At 40.3% G+C, this 19,444-nt stretch overlaps 1 protein-coding gene across 1 annotated transcript; it reads right to left on the bottom strand.

Moving 5' to 3' along the window:
- Positions 1–1,977: 1,977 nt before the first annotated feature.
- On the bottom strand, positions 1,978–18,169 carry RNF125 (ring finger protein 125). Its single transcript, XM_030444685.1, is given in 6 exon segments — positions 1,978–2,106; positions 7,916–7,944; positions 7,947–8,002; positions 9,872–9,966; positions 13,159–13,320; positions 18,035–18,169. Coding segments are annotated over 6 exon segments (606 nt in total).
- Between the last annotated feature and the right edge of the window lie 1,275 nt (positions 18,170–19,444).

Below are 19,444 nucleotides of genomic sequence, written 5' to 3'. Positions count from 1 at the left end.
AGTAAAAGGGAGGAAACTCGTGAGTTGAGATACAGATGGTTTGATAAGTAAAGCAAAAGCCATGCAAGCAAAGCAAAACAGGGAGTTAATTCACTGCTCCCTGTTGCCAGGCCATCTCCAGGAAAGCAGAGCTTCATCACATGTAATGGTGACTTGCAAGGTCAAGCACCAGTCAATTCTGAACATCCATCCCTTCTTCCTTCTCCCAGCTCTGGTTGCTGAACATGATGTTGCATGGTATAGAATATCCCTGTGGTCACTTGGGGTCAGCTGTCCCAGCTGTGTCCACTCCCAACCTCTTGAGCATTCCCAGCCTAGCCCACTGGTGAGATGGGGCAGGAACACTCCATACAAATACTGCTCAACAGTAACAAAAACATCCCTGAATTATCAACACTGTTTCCAGCACAAATTCGAAATACAGCCCCATACTACATATTACGGAATCATGGAATCATAGAAATATGAAAAAGGCCTTCAGAATCATTGAGTGTTGAGAGAGTTTTTGGAAGAAAATGGACATGTGAGCAATTCTGACTATTTAGCTTTAGCCAGAGTGAGCTAAGGGCCTTGGGGCCCAGCTGCAAGGTCATTAAAAGATCAGCTATGGGCAAAAGATAAGGGAGTTGGCAGGAGAAAAGAAAAATAACAGGATGGGAAAGCATCACATAGACAACACATAAACAGTTGTATTTAACCCATCAGATAGTGCACTGTGGCATATGAAGAATGTGTTCTACCAATCAGCAATATGCTTATGTTATCAGCCTGACTGTGTATAAAAGGGCTACTGCTGCTCTCAATAAACAGCAAGGCTTGGATTACATTAATCTGCGTGTTGTCCATTGCACTCTTCCTGACAATTGAGTCCAACCATTAACCTTACACTGACAAGATCTTAACTAAGCCATATCCCCACGATCTATGCATATACAACTCTTAAATACCTCCAGGGATGGTGACTGCCCTGGGCAGACTGTTCCAATAACCCTTTCAGTGAATAAATTCTTTCTAACATCCAATCTAAACCTCACCTGGCACAAGGGCATTACCTCTTGTCCTATCACCTCTAACTTCACTGAACAGACCAATCCACACCTCATTAAAACCTCTACTTGTAGAGAAGGTTAAGGTTTTTCCTCAGCCTCCTCCAGGCTAAACCACTCCAGGTGCCTCAGCTGCTCCTCATAAGACCTGTGCTCCAAGCCTTTCAAGAGCTTTGTTGCTCCTCTTTGGACACATTGTAGTAAGAAGCTCTCTGTCCTTTCTGTAGTGAGGAGCACAGAACTGAACACAGTACTCATGGTGTGGCCTCACCAGTGCCCTATACAGGGGTAAAGAAAGTTATCTCTGTCCTAGCAGAACCTGAAACACTGAATGGAAGCAAGCAGATCTGAAGTGATGGGTCAGTCCAGTGTGAGAATTAAGTTGCCTGGACTGGGATATTTACTGCCCAGACTTCGGGTCAGGAGAAAATCTGCTGGAAAAGGGAGAGCTTCCTGGGCAGACATCTCCTAGGAGAGGACAGGCCTGGGATTTGAGGAGCAAGATACCCTCTTGTAACTTGTGGCTCTACTAGCTCAGGAGGTTACTGCTCCCCTGTGCTCATCACTGCTCGTAGAGGCTGCTGAGCTGTTCATCAGCAGAAAACCCCCTACTACTGAAAGTGATTAACCAATTATTTTCTTTCCTGAAATTAAGAAGGAAGCCAGGCCAGTAGATCAGAGTTGGCATAGTGGCAGCTGTTGGTGCCAGTAACTTCATTAACCATGTAAATACAGCCAGAAGAAGAAACAGAGCTACACCTGAAGTGGTAAATACCCTGCAAAACCCTTCTTGTGGGGTTTTGTGTCAATTAGGACTTTTCCACATCTGTATAGCCAGCTTCAGGCATTCCCTATCCATGCCATGACAGTACATTAAAAGGAAGAATTACAGAAGCCTCAGTTCAGATGCTACACAAGCACCTTCCATTACTCACTGGCAAAGAGGCAGCATGGTCTTCAGCCTCAGCATGCAAGAAGCTGGCAGAAGTGGGCTTCCAAGACTCTTCAGTCTTCCTGTATGCCTTCCACAAAGTATGTCCTTATACCTGGCTTCCTCAGTCTGTAAAAGGGGAGCAGTTTTTAATCACCAAATAAGGCTTCTGAGAAGTTAATTACTGCAGGTAGGGGGTTATGTCCTTTTGAAGGCAGGTGTTAAACAAAAGCGAGGATTTATTACTAAAGGAACATGATGGGCCCTTTTGAACTTTGTTGGGCAATATTTATTGATTAGAGGCTTTTGGCAGGGGGAGAAATTGCTCATCTGACCTCAGGGAAGTAAACTACAGGAAGGTGTGTGTGGAGGCATTCATGATTTTGGTACCGTTATTGTAAATCTTGAGCCTTTAATAAAGCTGTGACCTTGGAGATGACAACCAGCACACCACAGAGCAATATATAGCATGGCACTAGCTTTGTAAATCTTGGATATTTTTTGCCATTGACACAGAGAACATGTAAAGAGAAATCAGGCAGCTGAAGTTTATGAAACACATTTATATGTCAGAAAGCATTCTAAATAAGATTTTTTAGGTGAAATTAAACCAATGGTCCTGCCAGCTTTTTATTCCTCGTGATAAAATATGTTTGTGAAATGAAACCTCAGTGGTGAAAACATGTGGAACTGCTCATAAAATTTTGAGGTTTGCGGGGGGCAACTGCCAGTGAAGAGGTACATTTTATATTTTCTTTGCACAGCTATTGTACAGCTTTGTACAAATACTTTTTGAACAACTATATTGATTGTTTTTTTGACTACATGGCTGCAAGAACAGTACATATCCTTGTCAATATGAAAAAGGGATTTGTTCTGTGGGAGTGGTCAGATATGGACACTGAGCAGAAAGGAAAAAGAAAAGGGAAAGATAAAGATCTGTGTAAATGCTGGGGGATCAGAAGATGGCATGAGAAAGAGGAAGGACATCTTCCACTCTTGCCAGGTGCATCTGTATCACTACTGACAAAGAGCACTTGCAGCCACAGACAAAGGTAAGGACAACACTCCTACAGCAGCAGCCTATTTCATACAAATAAAAAGCTGTTTACATATTTTTTTATTAATTTCCTTACAGTTTTGGCTACTTTTCTCTGGCAGATCAGATTATATTTTTTTTCAGTGTCTCAAATATTTTCACAATTTTCAGCCTTTGGAGTAGCACTGTACATGACTGAGGAGTTTTTATTCTGAAGAACAGTTCTCAAAGAGAGAAAGGAATGCAGCTTTCCCAGGCACATGAAACACTGCATCTTTCTCTTCCCAAAAAGGAGCCCCTTGCAGATTCCAAGAAAAAATAGTCAAGACCATAAGTCTATTGTGAGTTTCCTTGTTAACATGTTACCATGCGACTAAAGCTGCTTTGATCACTGTACATCCTTTAATGCATGAATATGAATTTGAATTTCTTATAGATCATCTGAATCTTTGAAAGTTACCATATTATCCAGCATTTGTAAAAAAATATGTATTTTTTAAAACTCACATAGTAAGAATAAGGGTTAGTTAAACAGTGCTGTCACTCTCTTGAACAGGTTTCTACTTTTTTATTATTAACATAATATTCACATTTTGTAGACCTTGCAATATGTCTGTCACTCACTTTGCTAATTTTGAATCTCATCTTGCAGTGTAAATGGAAATTTATGTGCAGTCTTATGGGGTCAAGTAATAGTGTCCTCGACAGTAGGTAGTATGCCTGGTATTGCTTCAAGGTGGGGTTTGTTCCAATTTGTTTGGCCCTTTAGCATCTGAAAAGCTGTTGTAATTTCCATCCAGCACAGTGTTGTCATCATCAGTGTATAAAAGACTGGCCTGCTCCTGGAACAGAGCTGTAAACAAATAGGAAGAGCTGCTGTCAAAGCCAGTGTTTCTGTATACTGGATTAGCAGTGAGTTAAGTACTGTTGTGTTTTAGAAAGAGAAACTGGCAGTATTTTATTTTATCCATTAAAAAAAAAAAAAGGCATTTTTAGGAAGCAAAATTAATTTTAAAAAATTTTAAAACAAAACAATGCTTAAGAAAAAAAACCAAAACAAACAACCCACCATTTTTAGGTCCACAGAAGCTTCTAACACTCCACTAATTGCTAAATTTTAATCATGAAAGAACACATTCTCCCACTCTTTTCCAGGAGTTCTTATGCTCAGTTTGGATGACTCATATGCACGTATGCTGAGAATGACCCATCAAGAACTCTTTCAACAAGAACTTCTCCAACAGTGTTTATGTCCTGAAAAAAAAAAGTTATTGACTGTCAAGGTAGTAATTAATGTATTAGTTGATTTAAATTTGACTGCAGATAAAATACTGCAGTTAACAAAATACTGTTTTCAGTGGGTTAGCATCCATGTGTAAAGTTTACTACCTAACTTTCTACTCTTCAATGGTAAACACTGTAACATAAAGCAAGATAAGTCATTATCAAACTTGAAATAGATGAGAAAGTCAAACGCAGAAACAGACAAATTCAGTGATTAAGCAAAACCTAACAATGCTAATGCTATTTGTTAAAGAGTCCAATTTGGTTATGCATATTAGTGTGTATAGAAATAAATACTCAAGTCTTACCTATACTTTATGAAGCTTTCTATGTGTGAGCTGTCATTAAAATGCTATCATACATAGGTCTGATCCCAACATGTGCATGAACTATAGGTTAAAATTAAGATTGCTTTTTTGCAGCAAAAAAAGCTGCCCTCCATTTGTACATTTTCTTAAGTGCTTTTGCCCCATTAAAAAGTGTTATATCTTTCTGTGATTTTGTCTGGATGAACATCAAACATAAATATAGGAAAGCACTAACTGATATTCTTGAGAAATTCTAATAGCATGATAATGCTCATGTTTCATTTTCCATTTCACAGCTCAGACAGCAAATAGCTGCAGGACCTTGCAGAAATGCAGCTTCTTAGGTCCTTACAGAATAAGAATGGGTTATTAAATCATGGATTGTTTTGAGTTGAAAAGAACCTTAAAGATCATCTAGTTCCAAACCCCTGCTGTGGGCAGAGACACCTCCTACTAGAACAGGTTGCTCAAAGCCTCATCCAGCCTGGGCTTGAACATTTCCAGGGAAGGGGCAGCCACAATTTATCTGGGCAACCTGTGCCAGTGTCTCACTACCCTCACACCAAAGAATTTCTTCCTAATGTCTAACCTAAATCTACCCTAAGCAACTTCCATTCAAAGTACATCAGTTTTCATGTGAGGATCTCCAAGTCATTTATGACCATGACTCAGATGTGTAATACCATTAAACAACAACAGAACTGAGGACAGAATCCATAAGCTTGGACCTCTAAGTATCAGATTATGCTGGATCTGTACACATCTGCTGTGCTTTTTGACTCTGTGGTGCAGGTACATGCTCTGTTCATGACCTCTATATTATAAAAGGCATGGAAGAAGACACACACAAAGAAATCAAGTCCAGTAGTTTGCAAATACCATTACTCACTATGTCGTCTTCATAATGGAGTGGATGTCTGAGTTGAAGATGCCTTATAAAATTTCTGCTGATATAGCTGGGTTTTCTCCCAGGGGTTAAACAAAAATTGGACAATACTATAAATAAATGGAAGGAAATACTCGATTTTCATCTTGCAGGTCTTGCAAAAGAAATATTATCAGTGTTTAAAAACAAAAATGTGATATAAGTGGATGTGTAATGGCCAATCAGCATTCTCTGAGCAAGACAAATACTGCTAGGCATGGGGCACTTCCAGATCAGCTGTCAATTATGCTAATCCTTTCTGTGTATTTTCTGTCTGCAGACATTCCAAGGACTGTCCTCCTATATAGATCTAGTGGTTAATACATTCCCTCCTGCTACAAGAGGACAGTCATGTAAAAGCATTTGTTTTATCCAAAACAAAATTTGCTTATCATTCAAACAGTCCATGTATCAATTTGTTTAGCATTCAAATTAAGTAATAAAAATTAATCCATTTGTTTATCATCCATAGCCACTGTTTGGTTCATAAAGCAGGAAGAAACATACAGGATATCTCTGGTAATCAATAACAATTCATCTGTGTGCTTAAAACAGAAGTGCCTAAGACACTTCATCAAAAGATAAGCTGAGCTACTTCCTCTGGGTTCTCTGTAATACAAAAGTTGCAGTTGTATTTCTTCAAGCAGTATCATAAGAACACTTCATGTGCTAAAAGAATGATTACCATGAAATACACCATGTGGGAATATCCTGTATGAATATATAACTTCTATAGTCAAAACAGCTTTATGACATGTTGTGTTTATGAACATCATGCTACAAAACACAAAAACTTTTTTAAGTTGCCTTTTTTAAACTAGAAGTCCAAGTCTCATGTTTATTCCAAGTTTGAAATAAAAAAGTTGAAATAGCTATGCTAAACAATGCTGGCTTTTTCACTGAAATCCTGAAACAGTTACTCCAAAAGTATTTCAGAATTAAAGGGAAGAGTCAGAGTGTCAGTAGCAAACAACAAAGTGCATTGCTCAGCATGTTCCCTCTCTTTGCTTTGTATTAATGATATGGTGTCTACAGTTTATACACTGAGTAAAAGCAGTTTATTAAACCTGTATGTTTTAAGAGATCTCATTTTCATTTCCTTGCTTATAATTTTTACATTATTTGTAGGCAAGAATAGTTCTGAATAATGTTTTTTTTACATTAATTTTCAAAGAAGTATACAACAGAGGCAGTATAATCCATATTACTCATGAGTCTTTCAGGATAAGCTTGAATATGCAACTCTGAATTGAGCAAAAGATTTTATAATTTTCTTAGTTTTAAGGCTTAATTCTCCCCTACAGCTACACAAAACAACCATGTTTGAATTTGCACTAAGTGAAAAAATTTAAACTTATAGAAAATTAAAACTTATAGACTGACAAGTGTGATAAAAATTACTGACAATTATTTCATCTGACCAAAGTAAACAGAGTCTAATCCTAAACCCACAAAATCTGGTAAAATCTTACACATTAAAGCATTATCTCAAACAAAGGTGGATACACTATACACTCATGAATTAATGCTTCCTTTAATGCACTCAAGAGCTCTGGGTCCAGGATAATTTAATGAAATGATTGTGGTTAAAGCAGTGAAAACTGACCTGCAAAACAGAAGGAAATGGAGTGGGTTTCCCCCATCTCACCCGCTGCAGAAACAGGGGTGTTGGTTGATTTGCCTACAGCTCCTTCAGTCTGTAACCTCTCTAAAATACCTCTGTGAGACGTGAGAATTGGAGTCCAAAGTGCCTTGGCAAATAATGATCAGGGAAGTAAAGACACTCATCGAGATCCAAGTCTGCAGCCTATGGACCTCAGTCCTACAAACAGGGTCACAGAAGGACTTGCATCCTCTGTGGACCTTCAGAATGAAGCCAGTAATGTGAAGATAATTTAAAAAAAAATTATGAAGCCCCACTGTCCTATATGAGGCCCCATAAGAAGGTCTCAAATTATAACCTCAGTCCCCAGACTGGATTACACAGCAGATGTTGTACATGCATCTGAGTCAGGGCAGTAGAAATAACACACACAGAATTTAAAAGCAGACAAGTCACTGAACCTAACAATGCTCATTCTCTTGGCTGTAAATAACTGCATGCTGTATCAGTTGTAAGACTTCCTACACCATTTCCAGTGCTCCTACAATAATAGTGCACTCACAATAATAGTAGTGGCGACATATTAAGTATTACATTCTGAACACTTGTCTGTGAGAGAGGGGAAAAAGGAATGACTATAGCTAAGTTTTTCCTCTACTGTCAAAACCCATTAAACAATTAAAATATTTTATCTTTACTGATTTTCTGCTATGAGTAATGCTTGCTAGAATTAATCACTTTAATGTGTATTCAGTAAAATATATACTAATGCACATTACCACTGCTCTCCTTTCTGATCTATGGTGAGACAATGGTCCATTAGCTCATCCTCATTTACTTCATACTGGCAAAAAGGACAGGAATATCTGAGGATAAGAGATAGTGTATTGTTATTGGCTGCAGATAGAACTGATATTTTCTTAGTGCTACAAGCAATAAAAGTAGTATTTAGATTTCTTTGGTCAGATATTGTTAGAAGCTTATTTTGCCATAGCTAAACCACAGCACGGGCATATGACATGTACCTGAGTATGATGTATGTTGTTCTGACAAAAGGTCAACCTTGCTAATGGACACTGCAAACACTGCACAGAACTGTGCCAGAATTTCAGGTTATTGATCCAGAGAAGCACTCTTTAAGATAAATGTGACCTTGGAGATGAATGGATGAAAATACTGAATGCTACAACTACAGATACTTGATAAAAGCATTATTTAATTGCTGTGATACACTTGGAGCACGTGTGACCAAACTACCAATTCTCAGGAGCCATCGTTTACTACTGACACTTTCTCAGAGAGTATTGCTACTTAGTTTTCAGTACAGAGTATTGTCTTTTTGCACAGTGGAAATGCTATTTTCAGGTTATTTCTATTTTCAAATATCTGTGAATTGATGTTTGAGTTTTTTGAGCATCAAAAGAACAGTAACTGAGAGGGAGACAAGTCTTCTGAGCAAGCAACCTGAATAATAGGTCATTTAAGAATTCAAGAAGCAGATAGGGACTTCAAATTACATATACCAAAAAATCACTCTAATAATGGTAAGAAAACTATTCCTATTCATTAATAGACAAAACTAAAGGCCATTGAATTTTAAGACCTCAGTTATTCTAGAATTGCTATACACCCAAGTGATTACTGTAACAGGTCCTGACATGAAAGAGAATGAACAGGTCAAAGAATGTGAACTTTTCACATCTGATACACATACATTCTGTAAAAATATATATTCTGTATATACACTATAATTATATAAATAAGAAAAGCTGTTAGTCTTCTTACTTCAAATCTACCTCTGAAAAGCAAAGTATTAAATCATAGAATCACAGAATGGTTTGGATTGGAAGGAACCTTAAAGATCATCTGGTTCCAACCCTCCTGCATGGGCAGGGACACCTCCCACTAGAAAGTCCAACACTTCAGGTGGCCCCATCCAACCTGGCCATGAACACTTCCAGAGAGGAGACATCCACAGCTTCCTGGACAACCTGTTCCAGCATCTCACCACCCGCCCAGGAAATATTTTTTTCCTTCTATCTAATATCTATCCCAAATATCCCCTCTTCAAGTTTTAAACCATTGCCCCTTATCCTATTGCTACACACCCATGCAAGAATTCCTACCCCAGCTTTCTTGAAGTCCCTCTTCAGATATTAGAAAGCCTCTATAAGGTCACCTCGGACCCTCCTCCAGGCTGAACATGTCCAACTTCCTCATCCTGTCTTCATATGGGAGGTGCTCCAGCCCTCTTATCATTTTTGTGATTCTCTTCTGGACACACTAAGGGGCTCTATGTCCTACTTATGGACATAAATGACAGCCAATTAAATGTAGATTGTAATTAGTCTTATTCATTCTGGAAATAACCAACATTTTTGAGGAGTTCTATTTGAAAGCAAACATAATTATTCCCCAAGAAAAAAATAAAAAACCTGCTGAATTGGCAAAATACTGTTGCTATAAAACATGGCACTAAATTCTATCAAAATAAAACTAATTACAGGTAAAATGTACTATTTTAAAGTGATAACCAAAAAAAAGGCATCAATTTCAAGTACTATTTGAGTATCATGATTTTAAAATACTAGTAAAGGGTTCATGATTAATTCTGTAAAACAGAAGTTCCAATTAAAAAACCCAAAATCTGAGAATCCTTGTACTAGTTAGACTTCACTATGTTGGGATAACAAGTTCAAAAGTAGTTTTGCAATGTCATCATCACTAAGGTCTACCTTTTTCCTGCATCACCCAGCTCCTGTAGAGGTCCATATTTTTCTACATATTTTTCACAAGTTCTTAAATGAGCTCTCATTTCACTCAGACATACCTAAGTAATGAGAAGAAGCAGCTTGTTATGTTTTATACCATGACACATTCATGCTAATACATCATTCTGAGTATTTTCTAGTTTAAACCTTATTACAACACTGTGACTACACCTTGGGAAGGATACACATCTCCTGCTACTACTGGCTCAGACACTCAAATATTATGTTACTGGTTCAGTGTCTCTAATACATTTTGTAATAATAAAATTCATCTTATGAGAGTAAAGCCATTTAGAGTGGAAAAACTATTAATTTTTGGTAATTGTATTTGTTCTTTACATTGGCCCTTAATAATTTGGAATGAAATTCAAGTGACAAAAGAGAAAAATTTCTAGCCTGAGGAGGACCCTCATCCAGTTCACTTCTTGCTCTTTTTTTAATAGTGAAAATCTAGACCAACCCTATTAAAAATAATTTACTGCTTGAGGGCTGGATTCTGACAACACTGAAGTCATCAGCAAAACATTTTACAGATTCATTAAGGAAAAGATTTCCGTTTCATATTGCTGCTGCTAATGCTATTTCCTTTAGCTCAGAACCTCTAAATAACAAAACTAGGGAAGCAGAGGTATTTTCCTGATGTACTTTCTATGATGGGGAATGATATGAAATGATAAAGAGTCACCATGTTGAGGTATTAAAATAATATTTGCACAGAAACAGTGCAGAGACAATGTTTCTTATAGGTTATTCCATATGCTTAACCTTTAAACATTGATAACCAGTTTCAATGAGCCTTGGTAAAGAAATTTAAAACAACCCTGTCCCAGATATTAGTTCCATGATCATCCTGACTGCAGATGCAGCAAACTGAAATGTACCCATCCCTCAGCCACTTAATTGTGACTTCCACTCCCCGAGCCATAATTGCAAATGAAATTGGGTTTATACCAACATAGCAATCCATGCACTGGTGTGACTGAGACACCACAAGAGACTTTGCCAAGGGTAGTCTGCCAAACAGCAATAAAAATATACAAAGGTGTCTCGCCTTTAAAATGCACTAAATGCACTCTCCTTTCCAGCATCCCTTAGTGGACTCATTGTTGGCTTTATGCAAGAAATACAGCAAATCCTTTCTTCAACTGTAAGAAAGATCATAAACCCCTGCAGACACCCATATCCAGGTCACTTCTTATGCTCTGCCGCTGAAAAGCAAAAGGCTGTGCTTAACCTTTACCAAGTACTGAGAAGCCCAGCTCTGTTACAATCAGGTTTCTTTTGCAAAGCCCAATTTTTTTTAAAAATGAAATCATTATTTAGCTACTGTTAATAACAAGGTGTTGCAGTTCATGTACCTCACTGTTAGACTTAAAGGACATCTTTCCCAGATATAAAATCCATGAGAAAAAAAAAACTCAAAAAGATAAAGAAGCTGTAGTGTTAACAATAAGTAAACAGTTCTGCTGCTTTTCTTCTGTTCCTGTAATTCCTCACAAGACTGCAAATAGCCTTTTGAAAGTTCACACATTTACTTGCTGGCTTACATTTTATGATATTTTATATGGCCAGACAAGAAATATTTAAGGGTGTTGTTTTGCATTTGGTAAAACAGAAGTTACAAAGCTAGAAGGGAATCAGGAAAATTCAACAAAAAAAAGGGGGGGAGTCACATTTAAGCCATACAATCTCCTTCCACAAAACAACACAAATACAAAATTATGAGGGGAGAGCAAGACTGAAGAGTGCTAATTAGACTGGAAAAGGTGTAGCGAGACGAACCTTTCTTAGGGATCGGCGCTTCAATGTCTACCCAAGTGCCATAATAGAGACTTGGGAGCGGTGCTCTAAGTCTATAGCTCAGAGTGGAACTAGCCTAGATCAGTCCTGTGGCTCAAAGAGCTACTGACCTCTCTGTTGCCTAGCCCAAGAATGAGCTGCTCTGTAGGTGTGAGCCTCACCTTTTATTGGCCCCCTGGTCCTGCTCATGCTCAGTAGGGGGCCTGCCCTAACCGGGCCCAGGTGGACTTGATACGAGCTCACACCCACTCCTTGGCAATTAGAGGTACCTGGTTGCCTTGTTACTCTACAAAAGGTACAGAGTAAATATTTAAATATTCACCAACAGAGAAGAAGATACTTGGGTTTATTTGAAATTTGAGGTTAACAGATATAAATTCAATATTGATTAACTTTTACCTATTTGTACATGCCCTCTCCTCCACCACAAAGTCCTGTTAAACTTTTGCTCTTCACCTTGTTTTAATAAAACAAAATTAACGTTTTTCCTGTTCAAACAGCAGCATTTAAGCTTTGTTTTCATGTAAGTGATATTTCAAAGGTCTGATTTAAATTAAAGGAAAAAGGCTCAGTTTAGGTAGCTTCACCAAAGGGGCAGGCGAGGGGTATTTATAAAGAAAAAAAATCACAGCATTTTATATCTTTGTCCTGTATATTGACAGATGCAATTGTGAACAGGATTTTTACAATTAGGCAGCCTTAGTATATATTAAAAAAAAAGTGGTTTGTCCTTTTTCTAGCCAAAACCAAGGTAGGAAGGCAAGAATCACTGAGTCATTCTGGTGGGAAAAGATCCTAAAGGTCCTACCTTAATTCTGGCTAGCCTGGTGCTAAACTATCTCCCTAAACACCACATCTACGTCATTTAGCTACCTCCATCCATCCAGACTCAACCATCCCTGTGGGCAGCCTGTTTGATAACCCTTTCCATGAAGTTTTGTTTTGGTTTGTTTTTTTTTTTTTAGAATTCTAATATCCAATGTAAACCTCCCCTCATTCAATCTGAGCCCTTCTACTCTTCATTTTATCAATTGTTTCCTGGGAGAAGAGACTGACACCCACCTTACTACAGCACCCTTTCAGGTAGTTTTAGTGAGAGAAAAGGTTTCCTTCCCCTCAGCCCCCTTTTCTCCCTTTCCTCTGGGCAGCTTTTCCAGCACCTCCTCCCCAAGGCTGTAGTGTTCAATGGTTGTGACCCAAGTGATCTGACACTTGGCCTCTTTGAATCTCATAGAGTTGACCTCAGTCCATTGATCCAGCCTATCCAGGTCTGTCAGTAGAGCCTTTCTACCCTCAAGCAAATCAACACTCCTGCCCAACTTGGCATCATCTGCAAACTTACTGAGGGTGCCCTCCATCACCCTGTCTAAATGGTGCTAGTTCTCATGCATGGATACACCTCTGGAAACATGTCTGTAATTATTTAGTAGTTAGTGTTCAAGGCTGCAAACCTGTGTTTGACATTCTGTGTAGTTTCTGTGTGTGCTCTCCATCGTCTTGGCAATGTCAGTGGCTGGAATTCCCTCAGAAGGAAGGTAAGCACAGCAGCAGGGGCATGTCCATGCACTGTTCTTTAAACTTGCAGAAATACAGAAATGACAGAAGCACAGACCCTATGAGGAGAGGCTGAGGGAGCTGGGGGTGTTCAGCCTGAAGAAGAGGCAACTCAGGGGAGACCTCATCACTCTCTACAACTCCCTGAAAGAAGGGTGTAGCCAGGTGGGGGTTGGTCTCCTTTCCCAAGCAACTCTCAGCAAGGCAAGAGGGCATGGTCCTAAGTTGTGCCAAGGGAAGTTTAGGTTAGATATTAGAAAGAATTTCTTTACGGAGAGAGTGATCAGGCATTGGAATGGGCTGCCCAGGGAAGTAGTGGATTCTCCGTCCCTGGAGATATTTAAAAAGAGACTGGATGTAGCACTCAGTGCCATGGGCTGGTAACTGCAGCAGTAGTGGATCAAGGGTTGGACTTGATGATCTCTGAGGTCCCTTCCAACCCAGCCAATTCTATGATTCTATGAATCTACATATAGAAAGAAATGAGAACAAATGTAATCTCCCACAAATATGCTTCAAATATGGTAGTGTAACAAAAAAAGAATGAAATTTTTGCAACAAATCATCCCTGGTGTAAAATTGCAGGATATTTATTCTTCTTACAATGTATTGTTAAGATTATTGTAGGTATTGTTCTTGCAGCCCTATTTGCATTGAGGAGCACTGTAAACAGACAAGCTGAGCTTCCTGGTGGCACTGAAATGTAGGTGACTGTGAGGACTCAGAGCAGAAGTGAGCAATCTGCCCACCATGGTCCAGGCAAAGATTGCAGTTCATTATTTCAGAACCTGCGATCACAAAAATTATTGGTGTTTTTGTTGTTGTTGTTTGGGGGGGTTTTGTTGGGGGTTTTTTTTGTGTGTTGCTGCTCTACAGTGTCACAAATGCATCCTCAGCTAAATACCGCAGCCCTGTGATAGAGGCAAACATCAGGAGCAAAGTGCTGCAGGAGCATCAGGAGCAAACTTGTGCATGTAACCCCAGCTGTATGAATGCAAAATTTCACTTGAATAAACTGCTGGCTTGGCACTGAAACAAGTAAGGAGCTGGAGCAACACCTGCTTTACCAGTTCTACCTGGAGATTTAAATGCCATAGCTTTTAGAAGGCAGGCACCAGCCTTCTTCAAGAAATCTTCAATCACTGTGGTCAAACCAGCTGGTACCGGTGGTCATGCTGTACCAATTTAGGATGTTGCTACTCCCTTCCTCCTGTGCTGCCACCCAGTTGAAGGTTACCTACCTTTCTTTCTGTCTCCTCTCTCAAACCAGAAGGATTCATGTGTTTAACTGCCACATCTACTCAGGTGTGGGAAAACAATCTGCAGAGGCTTAAGGATTCCATGTACGCATCAATATGATTGCAGGAAAATCGTTTATTAAGAACTCACATCCACTATATATAGAGAAGTCTTATTTATATTATGTTATCAGGCAGGTGGCTTTGTATTCCAATCAACATACCATTCTCACGGAACCATCTTCTCACATAATTATTTTCCTCTCCTGTTGCCAATTAGTTATCTCTTTCCCATTAGCTTATTCTCAGGCCTCTAACTAGGCCTCAATAAGTATTAACCCAATGTAGCCTAAGTTGAAGTAAGTCAGGATTGCTCACAACCTGTATATTTCTGAACTGTTTCCCCAACACTCAGGTTGGTGTTGTAGTGCAAATTCAGCTGCTTTTCCACTTGCTAAAATCCCAACCTTTGCACCAGATCTTCTATGTCCACATTGTCCCCACCAGTTCTGTTATGTAGATAGCAACTTCAGCAGAGGAGTGGGGTTGGAAGCTGGGGAAAACCTCCTCAAGCCACCGTAAAACAACTTGGCAATGCACTCTGCAACAGCATTTCTAACATACTTGACAGTCCATGATTGATCTATAGGAGGATTTCAGATGTCATCTCTTCTGTGGAAGGCTTCTTCACATATAGCTCCTTGAAAAAAACCCTTTCCTTGTAAAAAACAATCAAAGCCTAACTCTGTAAGTTGGTATTCTGCAGTTACTTCACAGCAGTATAAATAATTACACAAAGTGCAAAGAGAGTACAGCCAAGACCCAACACGTTCCCTGTCCAAAGATAATCTCTGAATTGTTACACACGGTTTGCCCTCAGGCGGGTTTTAACTTAGATTATTCTTGTACTTTAGATAGGGTTGAAAAGGTTTCTTTGTTTCTCTGAGGAACAGAGAAGTCTTCTATAAATAACCCTGTACAAGCTACTGTACCACACACCCTGTCTGAGAACTCTCCCCTTTTAACAAATGTAACAAATATAAAATCAGATTACTATTTGCCAGTTTGTTCACCCTCTTCACAAAACTGTTAGTAGCAGGAAAAAATTTAATATGGAATCATAGAATTTTCAGGGTTGGAAGGGACTTTTAAGATCATCTAGTTCCAACCCCCCTGCCATGGGCAGGGACACCTCCCACCAGATCAGGTTGCTCAGAGCCCTGTCCAGCCTGGCCTTTAAAACTTCCAGGGATGAGGCTTCCACCACCTCTCTGGGCAACCTGTGCCAGTGTCTGACCACCCTCATGGTGAAGAACTTCTTCCTAACATCTAACCTGAATCTGCCCTCCTCTGGTTTGAATCCATTCCCCTGTGTCCTATCACTACCTGGCATCCTAAAAAGTCCCTCACCAGCTTTCTTGTAGCCTCCTTCAGATACTGGAAGGCTACAATAAGGTCTTCTCAGAGCCTTCTCCTCTCCAGACTGAATAACCCCAGCTCTGTGTCTGTCTTCATCGGAAAGGTGCTCCAGCCCTCTCATATATATATATATATATATATATTAGAGATGCAAGGACTGATGAAGAACTTCTACACTCATGTATTATATTCAAATAGTCATTTGCTACAAGTCATCACTTTGCTCAGTTGAGTATAAAAACAATTTGCCATTGCGGGAGAACAGTGGACAACAGGCAGATTAATGTAATCGAAGTATTGCCGTTTATTGGGAGCAGCAGTAGCCCTTTTATACACAGTCAGGCTGATAACATAATACAAGCATATTGTTGATTGATACAACACATTTTTCATATGCCACAGTGCACTATCTAATGGGTTAAATACAACTCTTTATGTGTTGTCTATGAGATGATTTCCCAGGCTGTTATTATTCTTTTCTACTGCCAGCTCCCTTATCTTTTGCCCGTAGCTGATCTTTCAGTAACCTTGCAGCTGGCCTCAAGGCCCTCAGCTCACTCTGGTTAGAGCTAAATAGTCAGGATTGCTCACATGTCCATTTTCTTCCAAAAAGTCTCCAACATTCAGTAATTTTAGGTTCAACAACAAAAACCTTAACTCAATTTATTACTCTGCTTTAATTGCCCAGTTGGTACCTAAACAGGTAAAACAAACAAATAAGCCAAACTTAAAACACTGTAGGTAGATGAAATAAAACATAAGCATCTCAGGATATGTACCAGGAACACTGTTAAAGCCCTGCTTTTATTTCCTCTTCTGTTTAGCTTCCAAAGAATTGCCTCAAGTCTCTAGTTAGAGGCTGCATAACACTTCTCACCTTCAACAAAAGTAATGTATTAGTTCTAGAATATACTGAGAGTACTGCAAACAGTTTCACTTTTAGACATATATATGTTTAAGTCTCACCTGAAAGGCACATAATTTTCCATGATCTGTAACCTGGAGTAAATAATAAAAACAAGCCTCACTAGGCAAATAGTAGAAAAGGCCTAGCTGGTTGTTAGGAAAGGGGTTTAGGTTCCCTGTGGTTTCTGAGATGAAAAAGTAGACCTGGAAATGAAGAAGAGGCACAGAAACATGTTAGAAAGTCTTTTATCCTTTCTTAATTTTTTCTGTATTTTTTTCAAAAATTATTAATAAAGACTGGCTTAAGCCATACTTCAAGCTGCTGTTATCACCAGAAAGATGCCTGTGCCAGGTGCCACATTTATTTGTAAATGGAGTCACTACAAAGTGGTTGTTGTTTGCTCTTGCATTTTACACCAGTATACATGGTTCTGTGCTGATCCTAGACAAGATTTTTATGTTATGCTTGCATGTGGACCAGATTCAGATTAGGGGCAATACTTTAACTATGGCTCACATTAGATTTGGGATGAAAACAACTATTAGAAATACTCACTTGGAATCTGAGCCAGAAGCACACACTAACTCTGGAATAGCTAGTCTTTACGCACAGATTTTTTTTTTAAGTAAGTGGCCCAGAATAACTGGCCTTATCCTAAAAGAGCTATCCCAAAACTGATTTTCTGGCATAGCCTGCCCTTAAGCAGAGATCGATCTGGGATGAATCTAGACGTATTTCTAGGTATTTAACAGGGAGGTAGAAAAAGAAAAAAAAAGCTGAGCACTGGTGTCACAACCTCTCTCTCTGCCCTCGGCAGAGAAACAGACACAATTTAAGGTAATTCGGTTTTAAATGGGCTGACTCCTGAGTTGCTTTCTGGGCCCACAGTCTACGGGGGCACGCGTATCCCACACTTCTACTTCACGCTTCCCTATATACAAACTGCTGATGAAACATGGTTACATTAAGTCAGTTCAAAGCCGACCTGTTCCCTTTCCCTCTTCTTTTTTTCCCAGCCCTTTCCCCTTCCCGTCTGGTGCCCGCACCCCACACCTCTCCCATTGCCAGACCCCACACCCCGACCTCCTGCTTATCTCCCCCGGCAGAAGAAATCCCGGGGCCGAGCAAGCAAAAAGCCCCGGGCTGGGGTGGGTGAGGCCGGGCCATCGGCGTCTCCGGCGGTTCAGCGCTGGTCCCGGGCTCTTAGACGTGTCCGCAGGGCGTTCACACTGGGCGGTGCAGCATCCCCAGGCACACGAAGCACTCGAAGGAGGAGGCAGGAGGCTGCCCTGGGGCTGGGGACGGCTGATGCTGATGCTGTTGCCGCCGCTGCTCCCCCGCCATCGCTGCCCCGCGGCCCGAGCCCATGGCGCCGATGGGCCGAACCGGCCCAGCCTGCGGGAGGCCCTCACCGGGCGCCGAGTGCCACCGCCCCGGCAGGGAAGAGGGAGTTCGGTCTGGACCCGGAGCCTCGACCCTCCTAGCCACCGGGTGGTCACTGTCCCCCGTGCGGGGAAAGGGGTCGAGGGAATGCCATTTTTCGAGAGAATGGGGTCAAAGATTGAGGTCTTGTAGTATCCGGGACATAGGCAATGCTGTGTGGGTTTTTGTTTTTGTTTTTTTTTTTTAAGGTTAAAAAGCATTAAAATAAAATAAACCTAGAGTATTGTTTTGGTCGAGGGAGGTGATTCTGCCCTCCTCTTGTGAGACCCCACCTGGAGTACTGTGTTCAGTTCTGAAAGTCCCGATACAAGAAGGATATGGTTCTGCTGTAGTGAGTCCAGAGTAGGGCCACGAAAATCATAAGGAAGGCTGGAGCACCTCTCCTATGGTGGGAAGCTGGGAGTTGAGGTTGTTGAGCCCGAAGTAGAGAAAGCTCTTGGGAGACCTTATAGCAGCCTCCCAGGACTTGGAGTGGGATACAGAGAAGCTGGGGAGGGACTTTTGATAAGGGCCTGTAGTGATAGGATGAGGGGGAACAGTTTCAGGCTGGAAGAGGGGAGATTTAGGTTAGACATTAGGAATAAATTCTTCACTGTGAGGGTCAAAAGACACTGGCACAGGTTGCTCAGGGAAATTGTAGATGCCTCATCCCTGGAAGTGTTCAAGTCCAGGTTGGACGGGGCTTTGAAGAACCTGGTCTAGTGGGAGGTGTCGCTGCCCATGGCAGGGGGCTTGGAATGAGATGATCTTTAGGATCTCTTCCAAACCAAACCATTCTATGACTCCCTGTTGTCGCAGTGGGTGTTTGATGCAAACAGATGCGAGACGGAGACTTGTTTGATGCAAACAAATGTCCAACTTTATTGAATCAGAAGGCAATATTTATACACTAATCTAAGAGCTAATGCCACGTATACATATTGCTGATTGGTGATTTCTACATCTCGTTACACACGTTTTAACTTGATTGGCTACAAAACCTTTAGCAACAATTAACTAACAAAGCTTATCTTTCACACATTCGAGCTTCTTCGTGGATGTTGTAATCGTGCTGAGTCCCTTAATCTAATCGTCTTGCTTACTCCTTAACCTTCAAATGTTCTAACGTGCTGTTCCTTGTGGTTACAAAATATGCTTTAAGCAGCACTGTCCTTGCACATAGCTCAAAGCTTATGT

Source organism: Calypte anna, chromosome 2 (genome assembly GCF_003957555.1).
Source record: "Calypte anna isolate BGI_N300 chromosome 2, bCalAnn1_v1.p, whole genome shotgun sequence".
In the NCBI taxonomy this organism is placed as follows: Eukaryota; Metazoa; Chordata; class Aves; order Apodiformes; family Trochilidae; genus Calypte; species Calypte anna.
This window is presented reverse-complemented; position numbering and strand designations above follow the sequence as displayed.